The sequence below is a fragment of the Sphaerodactylus townsendi genome, linkage group LG09 (genome assembly GCF_021028975.2).
Source record: "Sphaerodactylus townsendi isolate TG3544 linkage group LG09, MPM_Stown_v2.3, whole genome shotgun sequence".
Lineage (NCBI taxonomy): Eukaryota > Metazoa > Chordata > Lepidosauria > Squamata > Sphaerodactylidae > Sphaerodactylus > Sphaerodactylus townsendi.
The window spans coordinates 23,618,044-23,642,608 of NC_059433.1; the positions used below are offsets into that span (position 1 = coordinate 23,618,044).

The 24,565-nt window shown below is 44.4% G+C and overlaps 1 protein-coding gene across 1 annotated transcript in view; it reads left to right on the forward strand.

Annotated features, from left to right (window-relative positions):
* Positions 1 to 20,713, forward strand: part of F13A1 (coagulation factor XIII A chain) — a 114,101-nt gene extending 93,388 nt beyond the window's left edge. Inside the window, exons 12-15 of the mRNA XM_048508500.1 lie at positions 1,064 to 1,345; positions 5,244 to 5,404; positions 18,234 to 18,370; positions 20,286 to 20,713. Of these exons, the coding sequence (XP_048364457.1) occupies positions 1,064 to 1,345; positions 5,244 to 5,404; positions 18,234 to 18,370; positions 20,286 to 20,433 (728 nt within the window). The 3' untranslated portion in view covers positions 20,434 to 20,713. The remainder of the gene's footprint in view (positions 1 to 1,063; positions 1,346 to 5,243; positions 5,405 to 18,233; positions 18,371 to 20,285) is intronic.
* Positions 20,714 to 24,565: the final 3,852 nt, after the last annotated feature.

Below are 24,565 nucleotides of genomic sequence, written 5' to 3' on the forward strand. Positions count from 1 at the left end.
CCAGCTGGCGTGTGCGGGAGTTCACAGGCTAATCTGAATTCCCCAGATAAGCCTCCACAACTCAAGTGGCAGAGCTGGGAATCAAACCCGGTTCCTCCAGATCAGAGTGCACCTGCTCTTAGCCACTACGCCACTGCTGCTCCTAAGTGTTCCCTGCCCCGAGAGGTGTCCTGCTTTTGGTAGGCAACTGGTAGGCAACAGTGCGATATCCCTTCTGGAAAAACACCAGAAGCAATGTCCTGCCTCTATAGGAATTGCCCAAAATTTTATGGTGAAACAATTCATATAGTGTCACTTCTGGGTTTTTCCCTGAAATGATGTCATACTGATTTTTACATTATTTTATATTTTTAATATTATTTTTTCTCCTGCTGGCTATAAGAGCAGCAGTAGTAAACCTGGGAACTGGGGATACCTTGCTCCCATCAGGAAACTGGAAATTCTTCTCCCAATTTCAATAGTCTCTACGTTCATGCCTATTTATTTTCTGCTAACCTCTCTCCTTTATTCCCTCTCCATTGCAGCCCCTCTGTTGCAAACTGCAGGGCAGGAATCTACCTCTTTTGATTATACTGCCTTGTAAAAGGCCATATATATTGATAATAATATATACTACTTACACAAATAGCTTACACAAATAGCAACACAGATATTTTGGGTCAACACAGACAGGAAAAAGAAGAAGAGTTGGATTTATATCCCCCCTTTCTCTCCTATAGGAGACTCAAAGGGGATTACAAACTCCTTTCCCTTCCCCCCTCACAACAAACACTCTGTGAGGTAGGTGGGGCTGAGAGAGCTCCATAGAGCTGTGACTAGCTCAAGGTCACCCAGCTGACGTGGGTTGGAGTGTACAGGCTAATCTGAATTCCCCAGATAAGCCTCCACAGCTCAGGCGGCAGAGCGGGGAATCAAACCTGATTCCTCCAGATTAGAGCACACCTGCTCTTAACCACTGTGCGACTGCTGGCTGCTCTAATAAGGAGATGCTTATTGAGTAGAAAATGGTGATGTCAATGAGGATGTTGCTTATTTTTCAGAGGCATTTCCATTTGTTTTGCAGGCACCGAGGAAGAAAGGCTGGCCCTTGACACTGCCCTGATGTATGGTGTTAAAAAGCCGGTCACCCAGGACATCACACCCAGCACAGAGGTTGACATGGACTTTCAAGTGGAAGATTCAGCAATTGGCAGTGACTTCAAAGTCAACGTTACTTTCAAGAATAACACCAAAAACCGCTACACCGTGAAGTCTTATCTTTCTGGAAGCATTGTGTTTTACACAGGAGTCTCCAAGACTGAGTTCAAGAACCACAGCTTTGACGTGAGGCTGGAACCTGCGAAATGTAAGGCAAGAAGAGGTTGGGTGTACATTTTAATTAAAATAGATGGCCCCCTCCTTCCAGAGAGTTTGTGGTGGATAAGGATGCAATAAGGAAACAAATGAAATAACTCATTAAAATTCAATTAAAATCTCATTAAAACCAAGCAAAAGCAACAAATACCCAACCTCTCTTTACTCTAGCTCCCAAAGGCAAGACTAAAATGTTTTCAAGCTGTAAGATATATTTATTTCTTTTTCAGTTTGATTCACCGGCTGTGCTTCTTGACTGACTATTTTTAGAAATGTGCTGAATTTTGCTGTGTTCATATGCCGGTGCCCTGACCTGGATGGCACAGGCTAGCTTGATCTCATCAGATTCCAGAAGCTAAGTAGGATTGGTACTGGTTAGAACTTGTGTGGGAGACCTTTATCAGGGACTCTGTGCAGAGGCAGACAATTGCAAACCACATCTATTGGTCTCTTGCCTTGAAAACCCTACTAGGTTGCTATATGTCAGCTGCAACTTGAGTGCACTTTCTACCCACACACATGCCAATGGTCAACATCCCTTGTTTCAGAATAACTAGTGATTTTTAATCAATATAATACTGCTATAACTTTAGCAATAGAGTCAGTATGGTGTAGTGTTCAAGGGCGGTGGATTCTAATGTGGGCAACAGGGTTTGATCCCCCACTCCTCCACATGAGTGGCAGACTCTAGTCTGGTGAACAAGGTTTCTTTCCCCACTCCTCCACGTGAAACCATCTGGGTGACCTTGGACCAGTCACAGTTCTCTCGGAACTCTCTCAGCCCCACCTGCCTCTCAATGTGTCTGTTACAGGGAGAGGAAAAAATTGTAAGCTGCTTTGAATCTCCTTACAGGACAGAAAGGCAAGATATAAATTCAAACTTTTTTCTATTTTATTTTGCACAGGGCAGGGTGGTCATGATTATTCTTACATTCAATGTAAAGTTAAGACTTAGGGACACATGTTGTAATTCCTTCGCAGCAGAAGGGATTCATGAAACAGACTCTGACACAACTTGTAGGACTGGGTCAGATAGTTGTCTGGAAATTGTTAGAAGAATGTAGATGGCACAAGAGAAAAATTAGTGAATACTTTTTCACCTTGTTGCCTCTAATGGGGAGAGTTTTGTTCCAGTGAAAAACTCCAAATCAAGACAAGAGGTCTGTCTGTATGGCTTCTCTCCTGCCCTTTATCTTGCTCTCCTTCAGCAACCTGCTAGACCTCAAGCTGAGCAACTAAAGTGTCACTTTGATTTCAGTGATTGTTCACATATGTCCTTAGTCCCAGTAGATTAAGGATTTAATCAGTGTATGAAGTGAATTCAAAATGGTTGTGGTGGGATTTATTTATTTATTTATTAAACTTACAGGCTGCCTCTTCCCAGAAGGGCTCAAGGCGGCTCACAAAATGGCTGTTCTACGAGACAGCAAACAAAACAACATAAAACTTAACCTATTAAACCCATTAAAAAACTTAAGCAGCTTTCCGGGCTGCATGGTCATGGTCTGGTAGATCTTGTTCCTAACGTTTCACCTGCATCTGTGGCTGGCATCTTCACAGGTGTATCATGGAAAACCCACAACAACCAGTTGAACCTGGCCGTAAAAGCCTTCAACAATACATTGAATTCAAAATCTTCATTGTCTAGAGCAGTGGTTTCCCAGGGATATGTACCAGAGCATTTGGGGGCATGCAAAAAAAAAAAGGGGGGGGGTTGCTAATAGGGGTTTGCTAATATGGGAGTACATAATGGGTTTGCTAATATGGAGGTACAATTTTGGGGGAATGGGTTGTCAAGGGGTGCATGAGTAAAAAAAAGGTTGAGAACCATTGGGATAGAGAATGCACATTTGTCTTCTGAGTTCTCTCCCTTAGCAACATTCACTAGCACAATTATGATGCCTTGACACCTGTGCGCCCAAAATGTAATTTTCTCCAGCCATGACTTCAGCCATGAAGTACCACACTTCAGTGTTTTCCTCACTCACAGTTCAGTGGGATATAAACTAACCTAGAAGTGCAAACACTGCAGACACAAGGTCCAAAGTTCATGGCGGAGTAAACTATGGCAAAACACACTTAGGCTCATTCCGCACATGCAGAATAATGCACTTTCAAACTGCTTTCAGTGCTCTTTGAAGCTGTGCGGAATAGCAAAATCCACTTGCAAACAGTTGTGAAAGTGGTTTGAAAACGCATTATTTTGCGGGTGCGGAAGGGACCTTAAATGCACTATTTAAGTTGAATTCAGATGTCGGAGTATTTTCCAGCAAAACCTTACAAAGTCACAATACCCGTGGGAGAAAGAACATGTTTTCCCAATTTCCCAATGTGTTTTGAACATATACATTCTTCCTCAAGCAATGTTATACCACTTCTTCATTAAGAAGACAATATTACAAATGCAGGTGCTCTCCTTTACTTCAGATGCAATTGTTGTACAGTTGTAAAAAAACCCCAACAACTTCAAGACAGGTATGCTGATAATTTACAAGCTCCTTTCTCTTAATATGATCTACAGGGAATCCTCCTTTGCAGTATCATGCGCTGTTCAAAACAGGGTATTACAGAACCAGTGTGGTGTAGTGGTTAAGAGTGGTGGACTCTAATCTGGAGGAACTAGGTTCGATTCCCCATTCTTCCACATGAAGCCTGCTGGGTGACCTTGGGCCAATCACAGTTCTCTTAGGACTCTTTCAGCATATGCAGAGGAAGGCAATGGCAACATCTCTTGTTTTGAAAATCCTACCAGGTCACCATAAGTCAGCCATGACTGGATGGAAAAATCACATACAGAAAGAAGTGAAAAATGTACAAAGACAGTAACTATGAAGAGATTGAAGCACTCTTCCTCTGAGGAAATCTTTTCTCCCTTTCCATAACCCTAGCCTTTGGGGGGCAAGCAGTTTATTTGATAGGGAATCAATTCAGGACAGATATAATGAAACACTTCTTTACTCAATGTTTAATTAAACTGTGGAATTCACTGCCAGTTGATGTAGCGATGGCTACTTGAATGGATGGCTTTAAAAGACGATAGACAGATTCGTGGAGAATAGGTTCATCTGTGTCTATTGGCCATGGTAACTAAGGGAATCTCCATATTTGGAAGCAGCTAACCTCTGAACCCCAGTGTAAGCGTTCAACAACAGTGGAAGGCCTTGGCCTCAAAGGCAACTGGTTGGCCACTGTGTGAAACAGGTCGCTAGACTAAATGGACCATTGGTTTGTTCAGCAGGGTCCCTTTTTATGTTCTTAGGCTTTCCTACTTCTTAGAATTTTCCTTCATGATGCTTATCAGATACTTTCATTTCTGGTGCTTTTGCTAACCCTTGTTGCGTTTCTAGAGCATAACTTGACAATGTTTCCAGGGAGTAGCAGGAATAGTTTGTAATATTTTTCATTGCTCACAAGTACCTCTCATTCAAGAAAATGTTGGCGAGCTCTGCTCTAACCAATGTACCATACTAGAGCAATGTATAACACTTATTCCCAATCGAGGGGAGAGGGGCAAAGAGAGTTGTGGAGGCAGTGGGCCTACACCAGCAGATTGGCTTTTTCCTGGTATCCCGGTGCCTAGCAGCAGCAGATGGAGAAAATCATACAGATGACAGTGATCTAAATTGTCTTAAAACAAATCCGAATTCTCAAGCATAACTCTAATATGTGTAGATCACAGCCAGGGCAGGGAAGGGGAAACCAGCCACATCTCAGCAGCTAGATGCTTCTTAGCGCTTTGAAAGAGTTGGCCGATCTCTGTGAGAAGCATCTTTATTGCATCTGATGGCCTATGGGTAATACAGTATCAGCAGGACTGGAAGTAATAACTTGCAAGTATATTGCTTTCAGGCTTCAGTTGGGTTTCTTTGTTTGTTTGTTCCTCCTGTCAGCTCAAACTACGGAGGTGCTAATCAAGGCCAGCGAGTACATGAGCCGGTTGCTGGAACAAGCTTCCCTGCACTTCTTCGTCACAGCCCGTGTCAACGAGACGCAGAAGATCTTGGCCAGGCAGAAGAGTGCTGCGCTAAAAATCCCACAAGTGCTCCTTCAGGTCAGTTTCAGGGACTGCAAGAAACAGAGAGAGGCTGACGTAGTTGTGCTGCGGTGATATTTCGACTCTTAATTGAAAGCATCTTCCTGAGATCCTGGACAGCCACTGCAAATTAAGGCCTGAGTATAGACAACATGCAAAACGCTATTTAGTGGGATTGTCTGAATTCAGGCACCTTCATGCCATTGTCTTACCCTGGGGGCTGTTTGCTTTGCAGTGCGGCTTTGCTGAGGTTTTTCATTTGCACAAGGATTCTCTTCCTGTAAAAAGTCCCTAGCTGAGCCAAGCCGCCATTGTGCCTGCCTCCCACTTCCTCATTGTTTCCATGCAACCTCCATTTGGGAAAGTTGCCTACTCCTTCCTTCCTTCCTTCCTTCCTTCCTTCCTTCCTTCCTTCCTTCCTTCCTTCCTTCCTTCCTTCCTTCCTTCCTTCCTTCCTTCCTTCCTTCCTTCCTTCCTTCCTTCCTTCCTTCCTTCCTTCCTTCCTTCCTTCCTTCCTTCCTTCCTTCCTTCCTTCCTTCCTTCCTTCCTTCCTTCCTTCCTTCCTTGTCATCTTTGGAATTGGTGGCCTGAAGTGTGGGAGGAACTGCTGGGGTGTTGGTAGGGAAAGGAGTTTGAAAATCTGCAGAAAGCTAAATACATACTCATCTCCTTTGCTTGCCCTGTAAAGGGAGAGGAAAAGTCACACTTTCAGAGCTACTGGGAACTGTAGGGATTCTCTGATCTGCAGATCAGGTCACTTCTCTTAACCACTACACCACACTGGCTCTCCAGTGTGATTTAAACAAATCAGCACGACCAATCAAAAGCTTTGCAGGACAAAGGCCCAGTTTGGCCCTTCCCTCTGTCTAAAACCACTTGACAGCCTGCCACGAAATGGGCCGGAGGGTGCCACGGGGTCCATGTGCCCCGTGTTGAGGACCTCTGTTCTAACCACTGCACCAAACTGACTATAATCTAAGGCCGTTTTCCGCGACGCTGTGAAGCGACGCGATGACGCCGTGAAATTAAGTGACGCGATCCTAAAAGCGCTCACATAGACAGGCGGGAGCTGGCGGCGCCCGTGAGCCCCGCGAGAAATGTGACGGTTCGCATCGAAGCGCTATGGAAGCGCGCCCGACGCTATGCTTTGGCAAGACTTGGCGGTTGCAGGCCCGGGACGCCATTTGTGACGACAGCTCCGTATGCTGTTCGTGACGAAAAGGCCGATTACATGGGGAAAAAGAGTGGTTTTGCTGCCAGTTCGATACACCGCCTTCGGCAATGGGTTTAGCGACGGGCACATCAAGACTGCCGCTGCGCTGCTAACGCCTCGCCTGACGCTTCTTTCCGCATCGACGCCATATTTGCCCGTATGAAACGGCCTTACATTGGTTCTTTCGAATCCAAGAGAAGAAGAAAACACCATTTTAATATTTTACCAGAAGTTCCAAAGAACTCCTCTATTGACAGCTTCAGTCCAGGAAGGAGCCATAATGATATCAGCCGCTCGTCCATTTCAGATAAAAGCACACAATGGATGTGAGACGATGTGACAGACGATAAAACTCAAAAGGCTTAAAAGTTTGAGGGAAACGGCTCCTTCCCATCAAAGTTTGTTTTGAAAACTCTCCGCCGATGCCAGCCTGTGTGTATCTAATTAGTGAGGACAAATGTTTATCGGCAGTGTCCTCAAATAATATTATGTCTCTTTTGAGCACTCCGCGGAGGAAGCCAATAAGTCAAATAAACTTTGCTTCGAGCAGATACCTTCAATAACCACATTTAAAAAATGTATAATCCTTTCAATTCTCTGCCAGAGCTGAACAGCATATACAGATTCCCTGGGTTACACTCCTAAATTGCTTAGTCTTTCTCTTCTTCTCCGAAGCAGGAATATTAAACATGGAAGGAATGAACCCCAGAGTCACTGTTTCTGCAGACCGTTGTTTTATATACTCTTAAGAGGAAGGGGAAAAGTTAATTTTGTGCCCAGGTTGGTTTGGGTTGTTTTTTTTTTAAAGAAATCTTGAAAGTTCTTTTCAAATCTTTTCAGTTAGTCTCTGGAACCAGCAGAGAAGAGGAGCACTGGAGAACAGCAGTGGGCCAGAAAGGGCTGAGGAGCTCTGATTTTTCTTTACAGAGGGCTTTTCTCAAAGCCACATCTTTAAAATGTGTATTTTAAACAGGGGTTTTCTTTTTCTCCTTGTCCTAGGGCTGCTGATTGCGGAGGCTTCTGAAAAGGGTGGGCTTCTCACATTTGTAAAATCTTTTCTGGAAGTTAGTGCTGAAGGGGTGGGCTTCTCACATTTTTAAATCTTTTCAGTTAGTCTCTGAATTAGCAGCCAAGGCCTGGACGGGCACGCCAGGTGTTTTACTTCAAATAAAACATATTTTAAGGATAGTAGAAGGTATAGAAACTTAAGAGGGAGGCACTAATTAAAATTAGTATTTGAATATCTAAACAAACAGATATGAAGGCAGGAAGCCAGCAGTGGAATTGGGGGCTTCTGCTGTTTGCACTGAGTGTCACATGTAATGACTATCCGCCAATTAGGCAGAAGTGCGGGAAGTCTCGCAATGAGCCTCCTGGCATTCAAGGAACGTAGCGCCTTCTCTTGAAGCCAAGGTGGCAGACCTGGAGTAGCTGAGAGTGCCAGAGAGGGCCACAAACAATGCTTACAGGGACCTAGCAGCCGGTCCCACTTCCCAAGGTGACATCTCTTCAGATGTCATGGAGAATGAGAGTCTGGGGTGACGGAGGGTGCCAGTCTGAGGTGGTGAAAGATGCTCCCTTAGATGGGACCCTTCCTTAGCTGGTGGTCAGATATCCTCTCGCGACTGAGGATACTTCGGGAGGTGGGGGGCCTTTGTAGTGGGTGATTCATCATTAGGGAATATAGAGAGTTGTCAGACAGGCGGATGATGACCGTGATGGTGACTTGCCTGCCTGGTGCGGTTGTCAGCGATGTCATTGCCTAGATAGGCTGTTAGATTGCCAGGGTGGAGTCAGTTGTGGTCCACATTGGTACCTAAATGACATTGGGAAATGTAGCCGGAGGTTCTGGAAGCTAAATTTAGGCTGCTAGGAAAAAGGTTAAAATCCAGGACCCCCCAAGGTGGCATTCTCCTCAAATGCTACTCTGTTCCATCGCCAAGAGGGCGAAGCAGGGTAAGCGCTGAAATACAGGGTCTCAATGCGTGGATGAGAAGGAGATGTAAGACAGAGGGTTTCAGCTTTGTCAGGAACTGGGGAACCTTTTGGATAAAGGCAGGCCTGTACAAAGGGACGGCTTCATCTTAACCAAAGAGGAACCAGGCTGCTGGCCAACGCTAAAAAGGTGGCAGAACAGCTTTAAACTGAGCCCTGGGGAAAGCCGACAGGAGCCGAGGTGACGTCGGTTCGGAATACGAGTCCATGGGGATGCAGACACAGAGAGGTTTTCTAAATCAACCACATACAAGCCAGGAGCATAGCAATGTGATAAATGATAGTGTCTACAAAAGGCTAGAGGGCAAAACACATAAATCCCAGGTTAGGACAGAGACAGAGTATGCTGATGTCTCTATCTAACTACATCAAAGAACATAAACCGACCGCCGTTCCAAAATACGCGCCCGCCACGGCATATCAATACCAGGGGTGAAGCATAGTTTAACATTAGCGAATATCGTCCCCACACCAAAGTGCACAAGAGGATTCTGAGATGGAAAAGAAATTAGAGAGGCCAACAAAAAAAAATGTCGTGGGTAATGGGCGATTTTAACTATCCCTACATAAACTGGAAAAAAAATGCATGTTCAGGTCATAGTAAGGAGAGACATTCCTGGATATGCTAAATGACTGTGGCTTAGGAGCAGATGGTTGTAGAACCAACCAGGGAGATGTGATCCCAGATCTAATTCTATGTGGGACCCAGGACCTGGTGGAAGTCAGTGTTGTTGAGCCGAGAGGGAACAGCGCACTCACAATGCTGTCAGATTCTAGGTATCTCTGCATGCTAACAACAAGTGACAACTACTAATGTAGTTACATTCGGCTTTCAGAAAAGGAATCAAAGATGAGGGGATAGTGCGCAGGAAGCTGAAAGGAAAATCAAAGAGAGTCAAAAATGTCCAAGGTGCTTGGAGGTTATTTAAAAAACACAGTCTTAAAAGCTCAGCTGGAATGTGTTCCAGAGGGTTAGGAAAGGCAGCCCAGTCTAAAAGAAAGCCACCATGGTTAACAAAGGAGGTTAAGGAAATTATTAGGAAAAAAAGATGTCTTTAGAAAATGGAAGTCCAACTTAACTGATGAAGAATACCAGAGAGAACACAAATGGTGGCAAAAGAGAAGCAAGTTAGCTGTAAGGGAGGCAAAAGGATTATGAGGAACGCATGGCTGTAACATCAAGACTAGGCAACAAACAGTTCTTCAAGTACATCAAAAGCAGGCCAGCCAGCTCGGGAAGCGGTAGGCCCGTTAGATGATGACGGAACAAAAAGGTGTGCTAAAAGATGACAGGGAGATTGCAGAGAAGCTGAATGAATTCTTTGCATCTGTCTTCACCCAAGAGGAGGTGAGGAAAATTCCTGCACCTGAACCAAGCTTCTTAGGAGGTGAATCCGAGGAACTAGCGAAGATAGTGGTAGACAAGAAGTTCTGGCAGCCATTGATAAACTAAATGCTACCAAATCCCCTGGCCCAGATTGCATTCATCCAAGAGTTCTTAAAGAGCTCACATGAAATTGCTGATGTTCTCCACATTAATATGCAACTTATCCCCTGAAATCAGGCTCCATCCCTGAAGACTGGAAGATGGCCAATGTCACCACAATCTTAAGAAAGGTCTAGGGGACCCAGGAAATTACAGGCCAGTCAGTTTGACATCTGTTCCGGTAAATTAGTAGAATCTATCATTAAAGATAAAATTATTAAAAAATGTAGAAAAGCAAGACCTGCTGAGGAAGAGTCAGCATGGCTTTGTAGAGGCAAGTCCTGTCTTCACAAACTTACTAGAGTTCTTTGAGGGTGTAAAACAGACATGTGGATAAGGGGGAACCAGTGGACATTGGTTCTACTTGGATTTCCAAAAGGCTTTTGACAAAGTTCCTCACTAGAGACTGTTGAGAAAAAAACTCAGCAATGAAGGAATAAGAGGGGAAGTCCTCCTATGGATTGAAAAACTGGTTGAGGAACAGGAAACAAAGGGTGGAGTATAAATGGGAAGTTCTCACAATGGAGAGGATGTAGGGAGTGGTGTCCCCCAAGGATCCGTTTTGGGACCAGTGCTCTTTAACTTATTCATAAATGACCTGGAAGTAGGGGTGGGTAGTGTGGTGGCCAAGTTTGCAGATGATACCAAATTATGTAGGGTGGTAAGAACCACAGCGGATGGCTAAGAGCTCCACGCGAATCTCGATAAATTAGGTGAGGGCTAAGAAATGGCAAATGCAGTTCAATGTAGCTAAATGTAAAAGTGATGCACATAGGGCAAAAAAATCCAAACTTCACATACACGCTACAGGGTCAGTGCTATCAGTCACAGACCAGGAAAGGGATTTAGCGCCTTAGTTGATAGTTCCATGGGAATGTCAACTCAATGCACATGGCAGCTGTGAAAAGGCAAACTCTATGCTGGGGATAATTAGGAAAAGGAGTTGATAATAAAACTGCAAGGATTGTCATGCCCCTTATATAAAGCTTTTAAGGGAAAGCGACCGCTTGGAGCACTGTGTTCAGTTCTGGTCACCACATCTCAAAAAAGGATATCAGAAGAGATAGAAAAAGTGCAGAGAAGGGCAACGAGGATGATTGAAGGATTGGAGCACCTTCCTTATGAGGAAGAGGGCTTGGGACTCTTTTAGTTCTGAGAGAGGACGCCTGAGGGGGGAGGCGATTGAAGTCTATAAAATTATGCATGGGGTAGAAAATGTTGACAGAGAGAAATTGTTCTCTTTCTCACAATACTAGAACCAGGGGCATTCATTGAAAATGCTGGGGGGAAGAATTAGGACTAATAAAAGGAAACACTTCTTCACGCAACGTGTGATTGGTGTTTGGAATATGCTGCCACAGGAGGTGGTGATGGCCTTAACCTGGATAGCTTTAAAAGGGCTTGGACAGATTTATGGAGGAGAAGTCAATCTATGGCTACCAATCTTGATCCTCCTTGATCTCAGATTGCAAATGCCTTAGCAGACCAGGTGCTCAGGAGCAGCAGCAGCAGCAGCAGGCCATTGCTTTCACATCCTGCATGTGAGCTCCCAAAGGCACCTGGTGGCCACTCTCAGAGCTAAGAATGCTGGACTAGATGGACTCTGGTCTGATCCAGGACTGAGATGAGCTGAATGCACTGAGCATGACATTAACAGTCCAGAGCATCTGGTGACCCATGCAGCTGCCTGGCATGCTATGGGAAAAATAATGCAGGGACCCTCCTGGTCAAAAGTCCAGTATCAGGCTCAGAATCAAACAAGAGGGGGCCCTTGCCCAGTTTGAGCTGCTGCTGGAAGCCAGCTGCTAGAGCCCTGGACATGGCTACAGATAGGGGAGGTTTGAGCAGTTGTCATTGCATGGAATCAGACTCTGGCACAAGGGATGGCAGCAGGAACCTGCCATTTTTCTTCTCCCTTCCCCTCTCTCAGGAGGCAGGGATGGGTGGCTGGAGAGCACCCAAGCAGGAGACCCAGGGCTATTGCTTCTGTTGCCCATGGGTGAAGACCATCCTTGAAGCAAGGAAGAAGTAGGGAGTAGAATGAAGGACTGGAGCACCTTCCTTATGAGGAGAGGCTGCAGCGTTTGGGACTCTTTAGTTTGGAGAGGTGACGGCTGAGGGGGGATATGATTGAAGTCTATAAAATTATGCATGGGGTAGAAAATGTTGACAGAGAGAAATTTTTCTCTCTTTCTCACAATACTAAAACCAGGGGGCATTCATTGAAAATGCTGGGGGGAAGAATTAGGACTAATAAAAGGAAACATTTCTTCATGCAACATGTCATTTGTGTTTGGAATATGCTGCCACAGGAGGTGGTGATGGCCACTAACCTGGATAGCTTTAAAAGGGGCTTGGACAGATTTATGGAGGAGAAGTCGATCTCTGGCTACCAATCTTGATCCTCTTTGATCTGAGATTGCAAATGCCTTAGCAGACCAGGTGCTCGGGAGCAACAGCCGCAGAAGGCCATTGCTTTCACATCCTGCATGTGAGCTCCCAAAGGCGCCTGGTGGGCCACTGCGAGTAGCAGAGAGCTGGACTAGATGGACTCTGGTCTGATCCAGCTGGCTTGTTCTTATTTTCTTATGTTCTTATGACTTCTATACTTTATCTTAAGATTGGTCAACTAGACAGCTTTGTTACTAGTGGTGTTCCCTTTGCTGTCTTGACAATTTAATGAATAGCATTGAAATAAGAACTGGGGCTCCCAGTTGTAGGTACAATATGGTTAAGATGACTCTTTTCCTGGGAGTAAAGATGCCTGGGAAAGATGGGTCAGGAGACACCACTATCCTAGCATATCCAGTATCTACTGTATCTGTTTGCATACCATGGGTTGGATCCTGTTGATCCATTCCACTTTTAGAGGGACTTTCCACTGTGGAAGGAACCTTCCCCTGATGGTAAGACATTTTTGTGAACCCTGATGCTCCTTTCTTGCAGAGGAAAGTACTTCTGCAAATGAGAAAACCAGATCCATGGGATCCAACACTGTATATTCATAATAAAATAGCCACGACAAAAGCATTTTATCAAAATATTTTTTCTTCTCAGTCAGATGGTCAGTTATGCATTATATCTTAGGACAGCGGTGGTGAACCTTTGGCACTCCAGATGTTATGGACTACAATTCCCATCAGCCCCTGCCAGCAACCAATTGGCCATGCTGACAGGGGCTGATGGGAATTGTAGTCCATAACTTCTGGAGTGCCAAAGGTTTGCCACCACCGTCTTAGGGTATACTCACGTATTATTGTGGAATCTATTTGTACCTGAAATGTTAACACATGATCAAAGAAAACATTCTCCCATAGGGCTGGATTAAATTTCCCCATGTCAGATGGAACTTTCCTACCACCTCCCCACTATAGCCCACTGGTTTTCCCAACTTGTTACTTCTGAATGACAGGGGGCTTGCAGTAGAAACAGCCAATATAGCCTGGATCTGACCCATAACATACACTCTGTCTGCATTATGCCATTAATGTATGCAGTGGTTCTGCAGCTGTTGCCTCATGTGTATCATGAATAGCTCATCTAGTTGAACCTGTCCTGATAATATATGAGCAGATCTGCACTGTGCATATTTCCAAATTTTATTTTAGTCAGTAACTTGGAGCAGAAGTGACTTGTGCAACATTAGGGTGGAGAGCGGGACTGGATGAGAATGCAGAGGACACGAACTAACCTCTCATTGCCTCCAAGGCCCCTTCCGCACACGCAAAAATAATGCGTTTTCAAACCACTTTCACAACTGTTTGCAAGTGGATTTTGCCATTCCGCACAGCTTCTAAGAGCACTGAAAGCAGTTTGGAAGTGCATTATTCTGCATGTGCGGAATGAGCCCAACACTCCCTTGTGTGGCCTGTGGGGACTTATCTTGGTAATGACTGCTGTCCTGGGATTCCTCTGGTGCAGACACTATGCCCACCGTCAACAGGATCAAGACACAAGTAGTCATAATTTGGGGTGGGGTGAGTCTTACCAAATCCCCCTTTTCCATCCCATGATCTCTGGCACAGCCTTTTGGAGTAGTCAGAGGGAACCAACCCCCTTTCCACCAGCAGAAAACCAAGCTTGATCCTGCCTGTTGTGTGCTGGTTGGTCAGCTACGGATGTACAATTTTTTTTTTTGTTCTTGTTAGGGTTTTTAAACCATGAATGAAAAGAAAATAGTGTTTGCTGCAACCAGGGCATTGAGGAAATTAGACGTTTAGAAAGACCACCCCCGACATTCCTCAGTTCTCTCCGCAGTGCATAACGCATGTCAGAGAACATGGAAAGGAAAAGACATTTGAATACCATCAATATTTCTTGATTGTTTCTAGCATCAAGCTCGGCTTCGTACAAAACCACAGCTTTCAACGTGGTCGCTAGCCAAATTTTGTTCTCACTAGCTTGGCTGGGAGTCCGTATCAATGCTGTTACTTGCTGCAGATCAGTTTGCCTTCTGGTTCAGCAGGGAGAAGAATCTAATCCCTCTTTAAAGAAAAAAAAGGGGGCCTCGGAGAGAGAAATAAAGATTTAATATAATTCATAAAACCCTAACAAGCATAGGCTGAATCGGTTCATTCTCATGTGTTAAGATAAATGTGACATACCACAGATGTTGTCATGAATTATACATTATGTAGCACGGTAGGGTTTTTCTTTCCTTTCCTTTCATTTTTAAACTGCTAATTCCCTGTGCCCTTATCAGACAAAAGACACAGTCAGATCCCAGGAGAGTTTTGCAGGGTGGGGCGGAGAGCATCATCCAGTGCCTAAGATCAGTAGCTTTCTCCTCTACCCTGTCTTTACAATAGGCATTCTATAAAGTCTGTCCTTATAGATTACGTCTGGGAGGGGGACTTGATTTTGACTTCTAGTGGACCCAAGATGGGGGAAGAAGTACCTTTTATTATCCTAGGGCAGTGATGGCAAACCTTTGGCACTCCAGATGTTATGGATTACAATTCCCATCAGCCCCTGCCAGCAGGGCCAATTGTTATGGACTACAATTCCCATCAGCCCCTGCCAGCAGGGCCAATTGTTATGGACTACAATTCCCATCAGCCCCTGCCAGCAGGGCCAATTGTTATGGACTACAATTCCCATCAGCCCCTGCCAGCATGGCCAATGTTATGGACTACAATTCCCATCAGCCCCTGCCAGCATGGCCAATTGGCCATGCTGGCAGGGGCTGATGGGAATTGTAGTCCATAACATCTGGAGTCCCAAATGTTCGCCACCACAGTCCTAGGGTGATTCCTTAGACTGTTAGAAGCAAGAGTTATCAACAGTCTGCACAGTTCTGGCAGGGAGATCTGTGCGCAGAAGCAGACTTCCATGTGCAAACTGCAGATGCTCACATCTGGAAGTGATTCCACATCTGTGTCGCCTTCCTCATTTGGACTTTGGAGCCAGCCATCATTGTTCATCCTCACCCAGGGTTATTAACCTAGTTGACTGCAGATGGAACTCGAGCTAAGTCAGCGTGCTCTCTTTGGGGGGATGGCACAAAACAAGGTCACACGACTGCCATAAGCCTGACCAATCCTAAAGTAGCATGCGCTGGTGATGGGCATCACTGGATATATTGTTACAGAGAGGGGGTCCCAGAAATGCTCAGGCTGCTTCTGGCTTTTGAGGCCCCAGGCCATGACGAAATAAAAATTAGGTAATACACATAAAAGCAAGCTGTGAGCAATATCAAAACTCTCCCAATTAACAACTGTCTAAATTGGAGATGAGGCCCAGGCAAAATGCCCCTCGTGCTCCCCCTCAACCTGGCCCTGTTCTCTGCTACTTGAACAGAAGACATATTTATTTAAAACATTTTATGCCATCTTTCCACTAGGGCTGCTAGCCTCCAGGTGGGCCCTGGAGATCTCTGGAAATCACAACTGATCTCCAGACCAGAGATCAGCTCACCTGGAGAAAATGGCTGCTTTGGAGGGTGGAGTCTATGGCATTATACCCTTTTGAAGTCCCTTCTCTCCACCAGTTCTGCCCTCCCTAGACACCTCCCCCCAATCTTCAGGAATTTCTCAGTTGGCAGCCCTACTTTCCACCCAGTTCAGGGTACCCCAGGTGCCAAAGAATAAAAACGTTAAAAAAAGAAAGTCCTCACAGATAATGACATAAGGGGCAGGCAAATGTCTTTGGAGAAAATTTCCAACATATTAGTGCCATAACCAAATAGGCCTTTCTTTGCACTGTCACCCAATCTAGCCTGCTCACAAATTGGCTTTAGAAGCTCAGTGTGAAGAAACCTCCACAATCTCTTAAGGGCCTGTTGGGGGTGGAACAGAGACATATCATGTAGGGAAAATGCAGCCTGTGGCAAAATCTGAGTTTTCCGTCCTTGGGGTGGAAGATCCCCTTCCTCCCTCTGGGAATTTGGCAACCTTAAGTGTGAGGAAACAGACAGGAGGGAGAGAAACAGAGAGAGAGGTCAGTACTAATGACAGAAATCTCACCACAAATTCAGGGTCCAAGTCTGAGCAGCAAGTAGAACCAAAAAGAATGGAACAGGATCCGTTTTTTTGGCCATATAAGTGCTCAAACGGCCATCAGACAAAGGAAGCAGGCTAAAGGTAATTCCTTCTGTCCCCAGTTATGCAACAAGTGGGCAGGACCAAGAAAGAAACCTTTTTTCCCCTTTCTGGGCTTGAAAAAGGAGAAATACATGTGGGGTATCCAATCTAGGAAACAAGCCTGACCCAATGAAACAGAAATGGTTTAGTGCTTGAAGGAGAAAGAGCCAGGAACAAATATAAAGAGTACAGAAAGCAAGAAAATGGAGCTTGGAAGTGGCCAGTTCAAATACAAGTATGAAAAGGAGGAAATAACAATCAACCATCCTGACCAATAGTAAACAATGGCTCATTCTGCACATGCAGAGTAATGCACTTTCAAACTGCTTTCAGTGCTCTTTGAAGCTGTGCAGAATAGCAAAATCCACTTGCAAACAGTTGTGAAAGTGGTTTGAAAACGCATTATTTTGCGTGTGCGGAAGGGGCCCATGTATCTTAACAAAAATAATCCATCTACTATTACAATATGCACTTAGCTTAAGAAACCCCTCCTTTCTAATGGGGGGGGGGCATTGCAGTTGCTTACCACTCATAGCCAAATGCATTATGAATCAGAGGGTTTCTGTTAATAATAGTTAACATATGTGTTTTATATTTATGCATATTTAAACTAATCTGAATATTTCCATGTGTTTACAGAGCAGTTGCTGGAAAAGAGCCCATCTCTCTCTTTTTCGATTGCATCTCTGCAGGAGCTCTATCTAACAGTTTGGCAACTCTGGCTGGCCGGTTCTCCCAGTTCAGTTTCTGTTCCCCATGACAGAAATCTCTCTCTCTCTCTCTCTCTCTCTCTCTCTCTCTCTCTCTCTCTCTGCTTCAAATTTAACAAACAAGGTCTCTATTAGAATCATTTAGTTCTTTTTTTATTAATCAGTCACTTCACACATTTTATTTGAAACTGTTTACAATAATAAATAGTATAACAAGTATTTTTTTTTAAAAAAGCAAGTTTTTAAAAAAGAGCAGCCAATCAAAAGCAGCTTAAAACATAATCAGACAATGCAACAGATAACGTGTATATAAATATGTGCCATCAAGTTGCCCCTGACTCATGGCAACCCTAGGAAGGAATGACCTCCAAAATATCCTCCAAAATCTAAACAGCCTTGCTCGAGTCTTGCAAACTGAAGGCCGCAGCTGCTTTTAACACAAATAAAAAAGTAAATGCAGTAATCATTTAAAACATTCTGCCTTGAGGGATTCTCCCCTCCCCAGCAAAGGCTTCAACAGCAGAAGCCAATGGTTTTTGTTGTACTGTTATTAATTTCATCTTTTTAATAAAATTAAAAAAAAGGAAAAAAAAAGCACAGGCATATCAAGAAAGCTCAGTTGCAGTGCGTCCAAAATGTAGTAGGTCGCGTTTAGTGGAACTCCTGTAAAGAACACATTCCGTATCTGACATGCCTCCGCCAATCAAGCCCTGATGTTGGTAGCTATCTACTGTATTTCAAAAGATGAAGGCACACTGAGCAAGGTGTAGTGTTTTAATTGCTGGACAGGTTGATATGGGAGGGGTCTGTTTTTCAGGTATCCCAGTCACCTTATTGTGATTTACGTTTTTTTTTCTGACAGGTTCCTGGTGAGAAGGTAGTAGGCAAGGAAATGATAGTAAGAGTGGAATTCACCAACCCACTCAGTCGGGAACTAACAGATGTTCTGGTACGACTTGACGGACCTGGTTTATTGCGTCCCATCTCAAAGAAGTTCAGGTAAGAATTAGTCTCGTATCAGTGATGTCACACTGGCTTCCCCAGTATCTGTATTCACAACACGTATGCATATGGCCTCTGGAAGGCATACAAATTATATTGTACTTAAAAGGTTGAGATTATGGGGTCACCCATGTCCCCGGACGCATGCCTTTCAGTCACATGGGAGGCACCAGGAACTGGGCGCACCCCCACATAACAAAAAATGTGTGCCCCAGCCGCATGCCACCAAGCCCCGCCCCCTTGCTGGGAGGCAGGGGCGGGGCTTGGCGGTGGGCGGCCTCAGTACCCACCTGGGCCTCCCGCCGCTGCCGAGCCCCAGCCTCCGTGCAGGCCAGCTTTTGCCCTCCCCAGGTCATACGCCTCTGCACAGGAATGAGTGTACCAATAGGGTTTCTCCTTTAAACTGAATTGGGCAGAGCAGGGCATATGTGGATTAGTTTCGTGTGCCCATCACATGGAATTCTGGCCTCGGGCAATTCCTCATTTTTCTCTGACACCATGAGAGCTAGAAACTGCCTTTAAAAGCATCTCTAAAAGCTGATATTCTCAGTTTCACATAATATGCATATCGCTAATCAAGTTATTGTGGCTTCGTGGAGGTGGCAAGTTACATTCACAGAGAGAAAAACATAGCTGATTATTTAAATATTAATCCCATTTGCCTCTCTGTATTGAAGATGATAAATGACTGGAGCATGTTGATGGCTTAGCACATTACTGAGAATCATCTATCACTAAGGTTACTTCAGGCAAATAGAATTAGTTCCGTTTTATTCCATTAGTTTAAAAAAAAAAATCCTCTGAGATACATTCTGGTTATTTTTTTTTTTAAAGATAACTGGACCAGATCCCACTGGATACATCCCCACCAGTTTTCTATCACTTTTTCATGTTTTCATTGTAAAAAGCATGCTCCAGAGAACCACTTTTTAAACCAGCCTGACAAGGTGCTTCCTTGACTCCATTCTGGATGGTGGTTTTATTTTGTTTTGCTTAAAGCAAACCCTAAAGAAGAATCATTTTCAAAAGTGCTTATCGTTAAGTGATAGTGCTCTTTTTATTTTAAAAAAAGTTGCCCATAATGCACCAATCTCCACCTCTCGGAATCATGGGAATTTTAAGTTCTGTGTACTGAGGAACATTGCAGGCCTTGAAATGGATTTGTGACCTTGGGGACTGGGAATGGGGCTTCCCAACTGTCCCCCAAAAGTCATGTGGATGGATGACTAGATTCTCATCGTTCAGTTGGGTGTTGTGGGTTTCCCAAGTTGTGTGGCCACGATCTGGTAGTTTTTGCTCCATTTACAACACCTAGTTAATTCCAGCCACGAAAGCCTTTGACGATACATCTCATCATTCAGCTGACACCAGCTTTATTAGTGGATAGACTCAACAAAACTCAGATCTAGTACAAAATGGACCTCAAAATCCAGTCCCAAATGTTCCAAAATCATTTCTAGATATGAGTTCTTATTGCTTGTGGCCAGGGATAGGATTCAAATAATTTAACAACTGGTTCCAAAATGGCGGGATGACAACCAGTTCTCTGAACTAGACAAAAAATTAGCTGCCGGTTCTACTGAACCGGTACGAATAGGCTGAATCCCACCACTGCTTGTGGCACATCGTTGTGGACATACATACCAATCAAAAATATAAGGATTACTTTGCTGTTTTCTGTTCAAAGATTTTTGATCAACAACAGCTTTTGTCTAACCTCTCGTTGATAACTGAGAATCTTCTAGCAGTATCCTGGTGTGTGGAGTTTTTCTTTTTAGGGGTAGAAGCACAATTTGGGGGTGGGATGTTTCTCCTTAAAAGATAGATTATCTTTTCCCTTGCCTGTTCATATATTGAACTGAGATTTATGGCCCATCTGCCACTGTGTTCACACTGTTCTTTATCACTGCAGCAAGATCGCAAAGAATTCAACCTTGACCTGGGAAGAAACATGCATTCCAAAGCGGGCTGGCCCCCGAAAGCTGATTGCAAGCTTGAATTGTGATGCCATACGGCATGTTTACGGTGAACTGGACATTGATATTCAAAGTGCTGTGTAAAGAGATTTCCTTTCCTCTTCATTCATCCCCCCCCCCCCCAGTATTTTAGAAATTTCATTACAAAAGAGTATTCTTCCAAAGGTATATGTACATTTTCTATGTATGTATCTGGATTTGTTTCTTTTTCAGAAGCTGCTCTATAATATCTTCAAGCAACTCTTTGAAACCCTCAAAATCAATAAAAAACAAAGAATAATATTCTGGGGAATTCTCTTGCACAAGCCCTCATACCACAGCTCCAGAGCACATGAAAGCAGTTTTGTGTTGCTCGCTGGGCTTCTGCAAGGCTCATTCCGCACACGCAGAATAATGCACTTTCAAGCTGCTTTCAGGGCTCTTTGAAGCTGTGCAGAATGGCAAAAACAGTTGTGAAAGCAGCTTGAAAGTGCATTATTTTGCGTGTGCGGAATGAGCCCAAGAGAACTTCTCCAGGTATTGCGTCCATATTTTGGAGATTGTGAGAGGCCTGCATGCCAAGAGGCTTATTATTTTATTTGCTCAATATTATTAATTGATTGAGCATTGAATTGACTAAGCATATCCCGTCAAGGAAAGTTAGAAATGTCCAATCAACAAAAAGGTTTAAGGAGCAGAAAAAGATTCAAAATTAGACCAGTTTAGTCTAATGTCATTGTAGGCCATATTGTTTCTTTTTTGCTTATATGTATTGATGGCCTATTATATTAGAGCAAACACAAATCTTGGGTCTTTGAAGTACTCTGAATTTCACTTTTAGTCAAGATCAGATAGTTCATTACGTTTTTTTTTAAAGAGCTAAGAAAGTCACCTGAGGTAGGAATAAATGACATCTTTAAAAAATTGACCAAGAAGGTATTGTCGTGGAATAAGATGCAGCTAAGGATTTGATACCCCAGTTTCAAACACGCTGTCCTGTTTTGCACAGCATTTGACCACATAGATTTATGAGATTCTTTTAAAACAGATTTTTAAAAAATCAGGCTCTCTGGAGAAGCAGCAAAACATGTTTCTGAATAAATAAATTGTTGCCTGTTGTGGAAATGATACTACAAGTTGAATCGGGCTGTGGTTAGAAGAGCAATGGGCCATCATATGAGTACTTTAACATGCTAATCAGCAACTCATTTTCCTGAGAGCTGCTTGGAGAAGCAATGTAAGCTGCAGCTGACCTCCACCTGTATCCCACCTCACATAAGAACATAAGAACTAGCCTGCTGGATCAGACCAGAGTCCATCTAGTCCAGCACTCTGCTACTCGCAGTGGCCCACCAGGTGCCTTTGGGAGCTCACGTGCAGGATGTGAAAGCAATGGCCTGCTGCTGCTGCTGCTCCTGAGCACCTGGTCTGCTAAGGCATTTGCAATCTGAGATCAAGGAGGATCAAGATCCAGAACCAGGTGACCTCACAGAACCAGGTGACCTTCCTCAGATAGCCAAGTTCATCCAGGTACTTCAAGTAGTGACTCTTGTTCTACAACATTTATAGGCCACATTGAGATCGTGGCTCACTGCCCACTGCTCATCAAGACATGTTTACAAGACATGAGTGTTGTGTCACCAATTATAATTCAATGGGAGGTGGAGAGAACTGGGAAAACTAGGTTTTGTAGGATGGCTGCTCTTCATCTGTTACAGCACAAACCAAACAGGAGTTCAGTGGTACCTTACAGGCAAACACATTTTTTTAGCATTATCTATTGTGGGCTTGAGACAGTGTTGGGAATAAGCAGAAGACTTGTGCTTCAGTTACTTTTTTAGACTATATGGTAACAAGGGACTCCCCTTTTAAAGGTTATGTAACTCCAAGGACATAGAAAACCTGCTAGAATTACAGCTGCATTCGTATAGAGGCCAAGGTTGAATTGTACTCCAGTACTCCATTCTACAAGGTACTGCTTTAGTATAGCAGGTCATAGTAATGAGTTACTTGGTTTCCAGGTCATTAAGCTACTCTTCTCAAAGTGTTATCCAGACTGAAGTGTGTACCCGCTTGGCTTGCATATACATGTCACTTGGCTTGCATATACAAGTTATGCTACTGTAAAGCAACACATTGCCTGCTTTTCGCTTCTGTCTAACCAAGGGCCAACTGTGGCTCTCAAAATCTAACTCTTATATGAAACAAGGTTAATCCAATAAAAGAATTACTTTATCTAGTTGTGTGAGTCGCTTTGGACTGACAGCCCAATCCAGATGAACTGCGCAGTTGGGGCCAACATGATGGAAACAGAACATGCTGGCCCGAACAGCCTTCACCGGTGGGGCAGGGAGGGGAGAAACTGAACAACTGCCATCGCCACTGGAACTCCCCCAGTGGAGCCCTATGCACTCACGCCACCCAAAAGGTGTGTAAGTTGAATCTGGATGCTATTACCAGGAGGCCCTCCTGGAGCCACCCTGAAAGTCTGGTGCCTCTATCTTCAAAAATGTGCAGCCTGCCTACACACTCAGAAATTCCCCATTGGGTACAATGGAGCAAAGTCACTGCAAAACAAAGAATCTTGGGCAAATTTCTTGGGGTGCCTGGAAGGGGTGTGTTTTTAAAGCTAGTGACACCAAATTTTCAGGGTATCATCTGTTAACTATTCTTATGATGCCACCCAAGTTTGGTGAAGTTATGTTCAGGGGGACCAAAGTTATGGTCCCTCAAATGGGTAGCCTCCATCTCAGGTTAGCTCCCATTGAAAACAATGGGGATGGGGGCACCCCCTTTGGGGTCCATAACTTTTCTCCCCTTGAACCAAACATCACCACATTTGGGTGGTATCATCAGGGCAGTCTCTGGATGGTACCCTGAAACTTTTGTGCCACTAGCCTTAAGAATGCGCCCCCTGCATGCGAGAACGTGAAGAAACACTTTAAAAATTTAAAAACACACAAACGACCCTGAAATGTTGGTGCCCCCCCCACGTGACCAAATGGGGGGCGCCCGGGGACATAGGGTACCCCCTGTCCCTAGGCAGGAATGCCACTGGTAAGTTCAGTGCTGGGGCCAAGGCGCAACTGGCACCAAACCCAGGGTGGAAGCGGACCAATGTTGGCTCCACCCCCCAGGAATACCCCAGCCATGCCCCCACCATGCTGGCACAGATAGGGATGGGGTGAAAGCACTGATGCAAAGCTGGACACTGCAGCCAGATGTCATAGGGCACCGCAGAGGCCAGGCACCAGTGGATTTGCCCCTCCACCAGGTTATGTGTCCTGGGGAGGGCATTTCCACCAGCGTAGGAATCCCCCCCCTCAGCTGAATTGGGCTGTGAGAGCATAACTACACATTACACTGTTTCTGGGTCTGCCATGAGTACTGTCAATCAGATACATTCTGAGAGTCCCTGGATGAAACTTAGCCATGTAGGGAGAGGACACAATTTGGATCAGTGCCATGCCATTTTCCCAACCTGAAACAGTTTTGGCAGGCACTATTTGCTCTATTTGGTTAAACTCGCATATAGCCCACTGGTACACGTACATTCCGCCCAATAGTGGTTCCCTGGAGTTGTTCTGGGTCAGAAAAAATGGGATGGGCAAAGAAGGTCCCAATTTGAATGAGGTCCTTCTGCAGCTAAGAATCTATGGTTTACCCAACAACTTGCAGCACACGCCCATTTGACAGGACTGGTGGAGGACCCAGGAACAGTGCAGTTTTGTGTGGTCTTCAGCAACCTTATCTGTGTTACTTTCTTTAAACCCCTACGAACACAGTACAGTATGACCAATTCTGGGCTGATGCTTGTGATTTTTCTTAGCTAGGCTCATCCATTGTACTCAGGCAATGCTGGAGCGACAGCAAGGTCAGGTAGGTTCAGTTCTGACAATCATGTCTGTTCCAAAGGCTAGGGTAATTTGCAAACCCTTGCCTTCTAGAATACTTGTTTTACTTTGACATGCACTTTTACAACTGCAACAACAATTACAGTTTCAAGATGTATTTGTAGCTTTTCAGGGCTGCCTTCCATTTCTCTTCCGATTTGAACACAGCATACTTTGCTTGCAAATAAACTGGCTGTGAAACATAAAATGTCATTCAGTCAGGAGTAAACTTAATTCTAGGCAGACAGTTAAGAAATTCTGCCCATTCAGTAGGAACAGACTGCGGATCTTGATTTCAGCATAAGCAACTACGATCCTCAACTAAAATTCTCATTATTCCACTA